Source organism: Episyrphus balteatus, chromosome 2, assembly GCF_945859705.1.
Source record: "Episyrphus balteatus chromosome 2, idEpiBalt1.1, whole genome shotgun sequence".
Lineage (NCBI taxonomy): Eukaryota > Metazoa > Arthropoda > Insecta > Diptera > Syrphidae > Episyrphus > Episyrphus balteatus.
The window spans coordinates 108,633,894-108,647,778 of NC_079135.1; the positions used below are offsets into that span (position 1 = coordinate 108,633,894).

The window sequence follows — 13,885 nt, forward strand, 5'->3', positions numbered from 1 at the left end:
GGGTTGAGTTGTGTGTGAGAAAGGTATCATAACAGCTGACTTATATTTTATTACTTTTTAAAATTTGGTGAAAAAGTTTTGTTTGGTATAAAAAATTAAGAATCTATAAAAGGTACCAAATTATCTTGAGTCAAAGGGTGTTTTTTTTTTAAAGATATGATGAAATTCGGAATTAGTATACCACAAAAACTGGTAAAAAATTGTTACACCAATAAAAATTGGTACAAATATTTGATTTATTACAGAAATCAAGAATCTAAGTAGTCTATAAAAATATTTTAGGTTAAAGGGTGTTTTTTTTTTTTTTTGAGATATAGAGAAAATCCGCGATAAGTCCGATAAAATCACCATTACGAGATTTATTAATACTAGTGGTACCCGAGTGAAATTCAGGAATTATGTTACTTTTGAGATAAAAAACAAGAATCTACAGTGTCTATAAAAATACATATCATGGTTAAAAGGGTGTTTTTTTGAGTGAAAACAAAAATGATGGGTCACCATAATGAAATTTGGTGAAAACATTGAATTTGGGATAGAAAGGAATAGAGTTTTCATAAAAAAAAAAAATAGTCGATAGGGTGTTTTTTCGAAGATACAGTAAAATTAGTAATTGGTCCCAAAAATCCAATGGTTCCTGTAAAACGTCTAAGAACTTAAATATAAACTTCATATGCCAACAGCTTTTTGCCAAGTTTCATGAGTGTAACAATTTCTTTTTTTAATGCCTATTTTACCTGTACTATAATGGAAACAAAATTGTTACTTGGTTTGAGGGATTTTCAAACTACGGTTTTATATTTTTAATTAATAAATTTTTATTGTGATTTGTGTATAATACTTAATTAGACATTCATTACTGACTTAGGGCACAATGAAGATGTTGTGCGGTATTATAATTTTTCATAAAACATAATAATTCATCATCTACCTGCCAATTATAATTGTTTCAAAATTGCCTTTGGCGTATTATATTGATCTCAGCATACAAAAGCCAAAGTGCCAATGAAAATCAAAATTAGATAAATCATTAATAATAATCGCAACATTAGGTAACTATGGTTTCGAATGTTTCTATTTAGGTATACTATAATAAGCCATCATGCATTGGTTTGAGGATTATTTCCCTAATGCATTGTTATTGTGTTTATTGTTTATAGTCATGGGTTATTTTAGACTAATTGAATTTAATTAAAAGCAATTGATTTAATTTCATTTTGTCAAATGATATGTTTAATGTTAATTTGTATACCTGCAATAGGCAATTGAGTTTTAATTAATTTTTGTTTTCTTCTTGTTTAAAAGATTGAAACTTAGTTTTTAATATTTAACTTAAACACCTTCCAGAAATTGTTTCAGAAATTTGTGAAAGTTTTCATAAAAAAAGTGAGATTCAACACCAAAGTTTAGTGTCAAAGTAATGATGAGTGAAAAATATTTTAAGGGCATTTTGTGGGTGATTTGGAGTTGATTTTGAAAAGTTTAAATATAAAAATGATTTATCAAGAGTTAATCACCAAAGAATACAAAATTCGTATATTTTTTGACATTTTTTTTAGCCGAAATATGCGTGCTTTTATATTTTTATTTTTTATTATTCATAGAACAATCAATTTTTTTTAAGTGAAAACTTCTTAAGTATCGTAGTGATTTGAAGATGAAACGAAAACGCGACACGACTTCAACTTGTTATAACTTTTTTGTTTTAATAGATAGATGAATTGAAAAATGTACTGTAGATAGGTAATTAAATAAATTATAATTGTACTAAATTTCAATTAATTTCATATTCAAAATTCGGAGATAACGGTAAAAAGATGTTTTTTTCCAACACACGTTATATCTTTTGATCTAGTGCACATACAAATTTGATTAAACTTTAATACACGTCCTGAAAACATAACCTTTTATTTGATATATCACACATAACGGTACGTGCTCTACAAAAAATTGAAAAAATACCTCAAAACATCTGTGGAGATCTGTTGGCGATGACCAGCTACCAGTGTAGGAAGCACTGTAATCTCAGTCTGGAAATTCGACATGGTTGACTTTAAAAAATTCTAACTTCTCTTGTAGACATCTTTGAAATAAGATTTATGTATCATTATACAAGGTGAAACAAAAAGCTTTCACATGGTATAAAATTTTTTACAGGTTGTCAAACAAAAAAATTGATATAATAGCATGAGAACATAAAAATAAATGTTTTTTTTGCTTTTTGGATGAAATTTCATCGAGTTTAAAAAATTCTAGCTCTTTTTGTAGATGTCTCATACACCTGATCGATATATGTATATATTTTGAGCTCTTACAATAAGCTTTCAGATGGTATAAAATCTTTATAGGTTGTTAGGGAAAAAATGCATTTACTAGCGTGAGAAGACAAAAATACGTGTTTTTTTTTCGCTTTTCTTGATGGAAATTGATCGAGTTCAAAAAAATTCTAGCTCTATTTGTAGATGTCTCATAGACATGATCGATATATATATTTTGAGCTCTTACTATAAGCTTTCAGATGGTATAACATTTTTTATAAGTTGTTAGGAAAAAAATGCATTTAATATCGTGAGAAGACAAAAATACGTGTTTTTTTTTCGCTTTTTTTTGATGGAAATTGATCGAGTTCAAAAAATTCTAGCTCTTTTTGTAGATGTCTCATAGACCTGATCAATATATATATATTTTGAGCTTAGACAATAAGCTTTTAGATGATATAAAATTTGTATAGGTTGTCATATAAAGAACATGGATTTGAAGGTGATAGAATAAAAATAGGTAGATTTTTTCTATTTTTTTTTTTTTGCAAGAAAAATGATTTCTTAAGGATCACTTCTACTACGTGTGAATTGCACACATGATTTTTTTTAATTTTCAAGACCCCCAAGACAAAACCTGAACAATGTTAAAAAGTTATGTTTTCAAAGCCATTTGGATCCTAAGATTTCTCTTTCCTTGAATGCTATTTTTTATTTGAAGCTGTTAGTGTGAAAGATGCCACATTTTTACTTGAAAAAGTTTTACCACTCTCTCAAATTTTAAGGTTATAGACGGTTTTCGCATTCCTTGAAATAAAAGTTTCTAACAGGTCAACATTGAAAGTTTTTCCAACTTAAGTCTCACTTGAGAAAATACTGATTTTCCAAACCTAGTTTTTTTTAAAGATCTTTAAGCAGAAATTTGATTCACATGGTCCATTGCAAAAAAGTAGTAAAATAAAAAAAAATAATTATAACCACAACTTGTATGTCCTCTTCGCTGCAAGAAATCGTTATACATATTTTTTATCTATAAGAGAATAGTATTTCTTCCTATCTTGTATTACAAATTTAAATCTAATTTTGTTAGTTCCCATGTTTGAAATTTCTCTTACCTTGACTTTTAGCATTAAATTGTTGTATTCTTTTGTTTCTAATGAAAAATTAATCATTTTTCATTTCTGTGTTCTTTTTTTTTGGTTTTAAGTATATAAATATAAATGTATAGTAAATGTTTTTTTCCCATGTTTGTGTTTGTGTTTTCGTTTTTTTTTTTTTTAATTTTCATACATATACACTAGAAATTATATTTATACTGTTTTTTTTTTTATAATTAATATCTATAATAATTTTTTTGTTTAAAACTAATATATTTACCTTTTTTCTATTTTATGTAGTTTTTTAAAGTTTTTTGTTTTGGTTTTTTTTAAATTTCAATAAACTTATAACACAGGTCTGGCAATGTTTGGTTTAGCTGTTGTCGATGCAATTTCGGACAATTTAATATCGATTGGTACTCGGGTGTCGTACAAGGTTGGTGCTTGTAATATGATTCCAGCTGTTCCAACAACAACAGCTATGGTAAATATCCATAAGAATAATCGATCCAATACCATCGCCACATATTTCCAATCTTCTTTCACCTAGAAAAATATATAATAAAAAGATTTTGTACATAAGAAGAGAAAAATTATAAAAAAAGAAAAAAACTTAAAAAACAATATAAATTTGGTCAAGAATAAAAAGAAAAGGATAAAAAAATTACACTCTGATGTCTGTTGTCTATATTGTCCAAGGGTTTTTATGACGTAATATAATTTTATCATCTGAAAAGTTACTATCTCGAGGATGAATAATGTCACGTTCACATCGTCGTCGTCGTGTTATATACGTATAAACATGTTTGCACATTCAAATGCTTTTTTTTTAGTCACAACTGAATTTATGGTATTAAGTGGAGAAAGCTATTGACAGTAGCGAGATATGGCTGTGCAGATGTGACAGATCCATCATATTTTGCTATAGACAATTCCGTACGACAGGAGTATTTTCAGTCGCAGCTGGTTGGTTTTTTTTTTATGATATTAATACTTTGTTTTTTGTTTTATTTTTTCGCGCTTACATTTGAAAAAGATGAAATTATCTTTGGGTAACATATTGGTATCTGATGCGTTCGCTATTGAATCGTTAGACATTTTTTTTTTTGGTTTTGTTGGTAGACGTGTTATGTGTTTTCTTTTTTTTATTTTGTGTTTCATTACTTTAATAGAAAGAAATTGATAGATCAATTTCGAATAGCGATGTTTTATTTCTTAGAAGAACCTGGATAAAGTTTGATAACAGCTGGTTCACATAAGAAAGGATAGGTATGAGATGAACGTGTACACTGTGGTGTATACGTACTTTTTTTGTTGAAGATTTTATTTATTGTTTGTTAACAATAATAATAATTTTGAACTTAAATAGTTAAACTTTTTATGAAGGCATAAAAACAACGTTTCTCATAACTTCAATATTGCCCTTAGAAGAATTTACTTTCAACTTCTAATAAAACATTGAATTTAATATACATAAGGTTTTTTTTCTGTCATACAATATAAATATGCAACATTGTTCAGCTTATCTCAGACATTCATTATTTTGATTTTTGCTCGTCTTTTTTTAACTTAATTAAAATTAATGTTAAATTTGATTTTTAATATAAAACGACTTTTTATATATGTAAAAATTCATTTATTTTTAAATTAATAAGCGAGTCGTTATTTTCCTGATTATTTCTCAAAAAGAGTGATGAATTTTTATTTTCATAGATATAAAAAAATTACAAATCCTCTGTTTTTTTTAGTTAAAACAGTATTTATTGATCTAAATGGAAAATTATCTGAAAAATTAAAAATTTTGAAAAAACTTTAATTCAAAACCTCTCAATAGTTTTTAAAATACAGCTTTACAAAAAAGTTATCATTTTTTTTGGAGACTTTGAAATATTTTCGTTATTATAAACCCCTTCTTGCTATTTTTTTTGTAGGCTACAAGTTTTTTTTATTCCCATGCTTTGTGAAAAGCTAAATTTAATTAAGTAAACAATTTGGATTTCTTTGTGTTTTTCAAGCATTTATCCGGTGCATATCGTCGGCGTAAAGCAAAACTGTTCTAAGTGTATACAATTGAAATTGGTATCAAATGAAAGGTGATGATAAGCACATTACGTGGGTAAAATATTTTCAAAATCGTTGGTGTGGTTATGGAGATATTGGAGTTTGAAGTTTCGGATTTCAAAACCAAGATTTCAGCTATTTTTTCAAACAATTAATCGTAGAATGCATAATAATGGATGTACAAAAATAATATTGGTATCAAATGAAAGTTATAGAAAATCTTTTTCTATGTTAAAAAAAATTATACATATAAGGTATTTACTTCTCAAACGGTGTTTTTTTTAAGCGAGGCCTTTGAAACATCGAAATATCAAGGTATTCAGTGGTTACATGTACATTTTTTTGTGATTATGGCATAGCTAAATGTGATGCCTTTAATTCTATATAGGTATAAAACAGTTCTATAAATCATACAAAAACCTTATAATAAGCAAAATACACAAAAAAGCGCTGAAATATGTCAAAATGGGAAGGAAACATTTTTATTAGGGTGGTGCAAAAAATGTTTTTTTTTCATTTTTTGAAAAATTTGGATATTCATGGCTACCAATAATTTCTTTATCGTGTTTTTTTGAGTTACTGAGTTTAAATTAAATTTTTGCTTATTAGGGTGGCTCTAAAAAATATCATCTTTTACAGTTGCAGTTGAAATTCAAAAAAATCTACTTTGATATTATTTTAACTAAATTATCGAAGAAACAAAAAATTTCCCATTAGGGTGGTTCAAATTTGTAACCATGAATTTATGAAAGCACCCAGAATACACAGCTATAATTCTAACAATGCAATACTGCTTCAGATTTTTCAAGATGGTTGATTTACTAGAATTTTTAGCATGTGAGTGAGGGCACGGCACGAACAATTTCCGCCAGTAAAAATCCTTTTGTACTTATATCATTTTTGTCAAATTATTCAGTACTAGGAAGTAATTTAAATTTCAATTTCATATTTTGTAAAATATAAAGAATATAAAAATATTCACTTACCCTTGTGCTTTCTTCTTCCTTTCTGGTTTGATCCGCAATATACGTAACACCATCCATCGCTTTATGCAATTCAGGACAAGTGTGCCACCGATGACGCACTGTAGTACACGATCTCCCCGACGAACAACAGGGTGCCTGTCTCTGTTGCTGTTGCTGATGACAGCTACTACTACTGCTTGCACCCGCTGCTGCAGTCCCCGCCAGCGAAGTACTCTGCTGCTGCTGTTGATGATGTGTGGGTTGATATTGAGCTTGTATACTGCAACATGACTCCGCCAATGTGGACGCTGTCGCCACCGAATTCACCGTCGTTGTGGACTTTATCACATTTGAGTTGCCCAGCAGGTCGCACGTTGTTGTTGACTGATTCTGCTGATGCGAATGCAACGGCGCTGGCGAAAAGGTCGCCGACGACGTCGATTGTTGGCGATACAAGTGATGATGTTGCTGCTGTTGCGATTGCTGCTGCTGATGATGATGCAACGTCGATGTGGATGCTGATTGATGTGGATTGTAACTGCCCATGCCATTGGTTTGACACGAGGTCGATGTCATTTGACGAAATCGTGAGGGCGTCAAGGGATGGTCGAGCAAACTGCCACCCGTCTGCTGGTACTGGCTGTGATGGTGACCGTCAATTAATGACGATGTCGTCGATGTTTGCTGGTTGACAGTGGATATTGTCGATGGATATGGCAGCGATGTCATTTCGTCCATCAGATTGAAACTTTGTACTCTGTGCTGGAGATGGGGCGATGTACTCCGTGACGTTGTCTTTGGACTATGGTGGAGTCTGTAAAAAGGACTATGACTTATTAAAAATCCCTTTTCGACACAAAAGCTTTTATTTTGGTGACTTACTTTGACAAGGCAACTGGTGGCGGCAGCGGTGGTATTTGATCCCTCAATTCCAGTCCATTGCATGTCCGGACCATTAGACGTCTAGATGATTGTCTATCAAATTGAGAAGTAACAAAATTCAATTAAAATCGATTAAATTGGTGACAACAAAAAAAAAAAGCTTCTTACATCATCTCACTGATTGGATAGAGTGGTCGCCGCATCACCAGTATTCGTGGCAATTGATTAATGAACACAGTCCGTACCCATGGGGCCATTGTATGAGTTTGTGGCGAACGAAAATGCACATTCAATACGACTACTGTAACGCATATACTGTTGTTGCGTGGTGTTATAGGAGTGTTACAGGAGTGTTACCGGAAGTCCAAGGATTAAGCGTGTAAAAGGAAGGAAGATATAAAAAAAAAAAACAAAATCATGAACATATGTATGTAAAAAGAGAGTTTTTTTTTTGAGTATTTAATAGCTTTCAGGTATAAAGGAACGTTAAGTTCATTTATTGGCAATTTCACTTATTTACTGTTTCGGGATACCATCCTGGGTTTTCTTCTCTACGGCGACGACGGACGGAGGGGTTAAAACGATTACTGGCCGGAAACAAATTATTTTACAGTTAAGGCCAAAAAGGGTTAAATCAAATTACTTGCGTTGTTGGTGGGACATGAGGTGGTTTTGCGCGCAAAGTTGATTGGGTGGTTGCTTTGGTTTGGTGTAATTGAGTTACTTTTATAATACATACATATACAGATACACAAAACTGGGACACGCGCGTAATAGTGGTGGTGGAGAATGTATAATTTGTGTTCGGGGGTTTTCTTAATTTGTTTTGAACACAAAATCAGGCAGAATCTTACACAAAAGTTAACGGTCTTGTTGTGCAGGTAAAAAGTTTTTTGTTTTTTGTTTTATTACATTTGTTTAATGGCAGAGCGAGGGATATTCGGCGAAGATTTTGGTTTTTAAAGTTAAATTAAAAGTTAAAAAAAAAAGTTTTTGTTGCACTTAGAAGAGTTTTTGTTTAAAAGTAAAATAAATCACAGTTATGGGAAAATTGTATGATTTGGAAAGGTGAACAAACGAATGTCTGAAGGTAATTCCAAACATTTCTTGATTTTGAGAAGTTTAGGAAATATTTTGGAAGAAATCCAGGGTCAAATTAAATGCACATATTACGGACGGATATTGTCCCTTTTTGTTTTGAATATTAATTTTGAAAAGCTGAAATAAGATCAAATTGATCATAACAGTCAAGTGTCTGCTTAGCTAAGTTATAGAAAACTCAATTTTAGTATGAAAAAATTACATTTTGCAATTGTTTTCTAAGCCAGACCAAACTATTAGAATGTTTTTAGTGTATGGAGGTGAGGGTTCTTATGCTTTTTATTCAGTTCTTATGGGACATTTCCGAAATAATTTCATTCAAAAAAATTGTCAGTTTTGTTTTGGAAAGCAAACAATACACAATTATCGATTTCGATCAAACTACACTGTTAAAATTACTACAAAATTTTTTTTAAAACTGTAAATGTGTAACAAGTTAGTTTAGTCTATAAATCAAAATGGCGGATACTTATAAAATACACTGGAATTGGGGAATTAAAACTAATTCCTTCCTTCCTAAATTATAACTTTATCTGGTTAAGAATTGAAATAAAATACTCGTCTTTTTTTTTTTTTAATACAAAAAAATCAAATTTTAGTCAAACTGAAAATGAAAACGAAAATAAAGCCATTTTAAAAAGGAAATAAATGTTTGTGTGTCTGGATTTAAGGTTATCGTTACTTGAAAAAGTACCTATATAAAAAAATTTGGGTTCAGAAAATGCATTTGGTAGGTAATCTTTTTCTGATAAAAAATTTAAAAAAATCTGAATTTGCACTATCTTCAAGGCGCTTTGTGTTTTTTTCGAAGTAAAATGTATGAATTACTGACAAAATTTGATCGGCAATTAGATTTCACTTCACATAGTTTGTGAAAAAAAAGAGATAATAATATCACCATTATTATTTTTATGATTAGTAATCACTTTTAGAAAAGTTTTGTTTCATTTTGAAGAAGTAAGAAAGAAAATACTTAAGATAATAAAAAATAGTAAAACAAGAAATAAATATCATTATAATAAACTTACACATTAAATTAAGGAATCTAATAGATTTTAACGTTCTTAATTCAAATTCGAAGTCGAAAAAAATCTATGACGTCACGTTTTTGAGATATAAGCAGATCAAAATTAATTTTTATCTACGAAACGTAACGTCATAGATTTTTTTTGATTTCGGATTTGAATTTAGAACGTTAAAATCTATTAGAAAAGTATATTTTGGTTTACGGAAAAAATAAATTCTCAGTTTCATTGAACATTTTAACTTTTCATTTCTCATGTTTTCTTCATTTACTTAAAAACATAGTTGGCAACTATATAACTCCAATATTTTCAATTTTCTTATGAAACATAAATAGAAGAGATCTCAAAATTGTGATAAGTGAAAAAAAAAATACATGAAATAGCGTATTTAGAGGTCTTAAAGTGTGTTTTACTAAATTGGCATTTTTTGGACTTTTTTTTCAAATTTTTTGATTTTTTTGTAAAGAATATGAATCTATGAATCCTAAATCTTAAATCTAACAACTTTTTGACATGAATTTAGCCCAATTTCTAGCTTATATACTGTTTTGAAAATGAAAATTCTATAAAGCTCATTCTTTCCGCCATTTTGGAGCCGCCATTTTGAATAAAAAGAGTTGGCAGCCTTTTTGTATTTTCCATACTATTATCATTCAGTGTACCAAACTTAATGACTTTTCGTCTAGAAATGACCGTGCAAATGAATTTTGACGCCAAAAACGAAGAATGGCACCACTGTGCACCCCCCTAAATTGGTTCCAAATCAGGAAAAAAATACCCTATTTTTTCATATTTTTGTCTCTTACCCTTCCTGGCTATATTTTGATAAGAAGTTACTAGAGCAGGGGCTATATTCTGTGTCCAGTGTTGGGTAAATGGCGGATGTTTGATCATTCATACGTTTAAACTTCTTAATGAAATAGGGTCAGAAAGGGTTAGGAATAAAAATTTGAAAAAATTAGGGCACTTTTTTCCCTGATTTGGAACCAATCTAAGGGGCGCGCCCGGGCGTCCCCAACTTTTTATCCTAAGGGCCACCAGGTAAATCAGTCAAAATATGGTCATTAAATCGCATTTTTCTTGTCAAATTGTTTTCATGGAAAGTGTTTTTGGCTGTATGTCCTGACCATTAAAATCAATTGGTTAGAATAATAGGTAGCTCAATTTGTACTAATTTTAACAAAATTTAAAGACGAAATGTGCTTTTGATTTGATATTCTTTACTATAAAATGATTTTCACATATAAATATTTGTATTAAATTCTCATACAAGCTAGTTTTATTATTTTTGCTATAATTTATTGTCAAAGTTTCTTATTCAACGGCCTTAAAAATGCAATTCAAGAATTAAAAAAATGTTTTTGCAAATAAAAAACATGCACTAAGATAAACTGTATTGTAAATATTTTTCGAATATTTTTACAATGTTGACCATTTAGCTTAACAGTAGCTGTTATTGGAAATCGAAATGGCAATTATAAGATTAAATATTTAGTAAAAAAAGTAAAAAATTCGACGACTATACCTAACTGAAAGAATATAATGCAAAATGTGTGCATTTATTATTTATTTAGTCCAAAATATGGAAATGTTTTTTAAAATTGTTTTTTATGCAATTCTTTTCATTTTTTTATTTGATATTTTTACAACCCTGATTCTAAATTTGGTTTCCATATTTATTGATATAAAATGAGTTTAAAAATATTCACTTTTAAACTTTTAGCAAAAGTGGCCTATGTTAAAAACGGCCAAAAAACTTGGGATAAAAAAACTTGTTTTTCCCGTTATACGGCCAAAAATTAAAAATTTGTAAATGCTTGCGCATGACTAAGGCCTATATTTCCTATAAATTTTCCCTACCTTTAATAAGCCTTTTGTCGAAGTTCTACCACATGTTTTCACTGCACAAAAACCTTCACAACTTAGTTTTGAAATTTTTTAGAATTTTTGCATCCGACTTTTTTATGAGGTAATTTTTCCATATTATTCAAGTTTCAGAACATTTCAGAATACAAAAACTTAAATAATATGGAAAAATTACCTCATAAAAAAGTCGGATTTCTTAAGAAAAAAAATTTTATCTCGGTTATTTATGAAATATTCCCAAGAATGTTACACCATGTTGAAAAGAGAATTGAACACACCAACTTTTAAGGCAACTTGCCGAAACATCGTAGTGCATTTTTGTTACACTACGGCTCATTTAATTAGAGTCTTGTAAAATTTTTGGTAGTTGGGTAAAAAAGTAATATTTTCTTTAAAACTGATGCATCTGAATTAAAATTTTTGAATGCATTTGATAGCAGGGTCACGGCACATGAAAAATCGTCACAGGGTGACCATTTTTTCGACTTTTTTTCAAATGCCCATAACTCCCAAAATATAATGGCTGCGATTATTTTTATTATTTTTCTGATAACTGTCACCACCTACCCTATCTACCGTTTTCGTTTCGACGTTAACTTTTGGGACACCCTGTATATAAAAAGCAAAAAAAACATGTAATTTTATTTTCTCACGCTTTAAATGTGTTATCAAATGAAAGGTAATATTATCAGGATGCTCAATAAAGATAAATCAAATTTTTATAAGCTCCAGATCAAAAGATGTAATATGTTGAAAAATATAGTTTTATTTTACCGTTATTTCAAATTTGTCATTACAAAATTAATTGAAACTTTGAACAAATATAGTCTTGCCCATTATCTATCTACACTGTAAATTTTATTCATTTATCTATTGAAGAAAAGAAGATAAAAATAAAAAACTGTTAAAAACGGACAAAACCTTCACAACTTGGTTTTGAAGTTTTTTTTTAATTTTTTCAATACCTTTTTTAACTATTGAATAAATTAGTCTATCATTTAAAAAAAAGTCAACTCTTTATGACTTACCGTTAAGAAATTAGCATCTTTTTTCAATGTCTTTTTTTTTTGCCTTAAACCTTCTCCTCTTATGCCTCTTTGATTTAAAAAAAAATTAAGAAAATAAGTCAGCCGGTGTGGCCGGTTAGCGAACGTACACAAAACTAAACTTTAATATATATAATAGATAAAATTATAATTGATCAAATACCTCGAACTAACCATTTAAACCTTGATCCTGCCTCTCCTCATGTGTGCTTGTTTTGAAAACCCGATAGACTTGATTCTTTTATGCCAGCCTCTTTTTTTTAAATATATAAAATCCTAAAATCTGATATCATCATTGGAGAAAGTTGTCCGGTTAATCAGTATTTCGCTTATGAAAAAGTTATTAAAAATGTAGTGTTTTTTTCATCGTCGATTTATCGACCAATCAGCTTAAAAAACTCCGATTAAGGGAAACTCGCATAAGTGAAAAACCCTGATACTTGAAACGTATCGCAATTAAAATTTATAAAAAAATTAATCAAACATAACAAAAATTTGCTGAACTCTTTCATTTCTCTTTTATTTTTTCAACTTCACCACATTTTCGTCACAAAAATGACATTTGAATTTCAAATTATGTCACAAACGTTTACAAACGGTGACAAAAAATCAAATTCTTTTGTGCTATTTCACAAACTTTTTTAAGTATCAGAATTAAAGCTCTTATTTTACACAAAGTTTCTTAAAATTGGAGTACACAATTTAAAAATTTTATAACTTAACTTTTGCTAATTGTCTGCATCTTCAAAGTTTCAAGGTACTTTCACTATGCAGTAGTTAAATAAAATTGGCAAAATTACAAAGAAAAAAGTACCAAAAAGTTAATTATGGTGTTTTCATTACACAAAATTAGTCACTCAAATGTTCTGTAAAGATAGCCTTGAAAAAAAAAGTTGCGTAAAAAGTAAATTATGCACTTTTATTAGCAAGCAGGCGCCAATATCAGTCAGTATAAAATAACTGCAAGTAATTCTGCTGCATAATATGCGAGTCATATAATTTTTATAACGCATAATAACTTGACATTTGCCAGTTAACTTCAATAAAAAAAAAAAATTGTATTATGTGCTCAAACTACCAGCAAATATAGCATTAAGCATGAAATTCCATTTGAAATTGTTGACCGTAATATATAGTACCTATACACTACACCAACTCTTCTTATATTTTACTCGCATCCATACATTCTACGCAATAATAATTGGGAAATGCTTTAACTTTGCAAAAGACGACGACGACGACGAGAATGACGATGATATTAAAATCCAAACGACTTATAACATGCGACACGAGTAATAATTTCTTATCTAAAGGAAATGCCATAAAAATTCCTTAATTACATAATTTCACTTTGCCATTTACTCAGTGCGAGTGTAGTCCAGTCAAATTATATTTGGTTGTATGGAGGTCTGAGAAATAATTCGCAACTGCAATTCGTACCTAAAATATGAAAGTACACTAGTACAGGAACTAAACCCCCCATTTTCCGAACAAATGTCTGGACGACTTTGGCCGCCATTTTGTTTTGAACAGTTTTGCGACTATCGCTTGTAGTTCGGCTAGTTTTGGTGTTAGAGAAAAATG

General features: G+C 29.6%; 1 protein-coding gene across 2 annotated transcripts in view; it reads right to left on the minus strand.

The window, feature by feature from the left end:
• Positions 1 to 3,671: 3,671 nt before the first annotated feature.
• The window catches only part of LOC129912160 (acetylcholine receptor subunit alpha-like), a 229,684-nt gene continuing 219,470 nt past the window's right edge, over positions 3,672 to 13,885 (minus strand). Inside the window, exons 8-11 of one of the 2 annotated variants that reach the window (XM_055990294.1) lie at positions 7,432 to 7,578; positions 7,264 to 7,356; positions 6,403 to 7,195; positions 3,672 to 3,901 (exon numbers count right to left, since the gene is read on the minus strand). In XM_055990294.1, the coding sequence (XP_055846269.1) occupies positions 3,701 to 3,901; positions 6,403 to 7,195; positions 7,264 to 7,356; positions 7,432 to 7,578 (1,234 nt within the window). In that variant the 3' untranslated portion in view covers positions 3,672 to 3,700. Of the gene's footprint in view, positions 3,902 to 6,402; positions 7,208 to 7,263; positions 7,357 to 7,431; positions 7,579 to 13,885 lie in introns of both variants that reach the window. The other variant, XM_055990293.1, reaches the window with a different exon arrangement.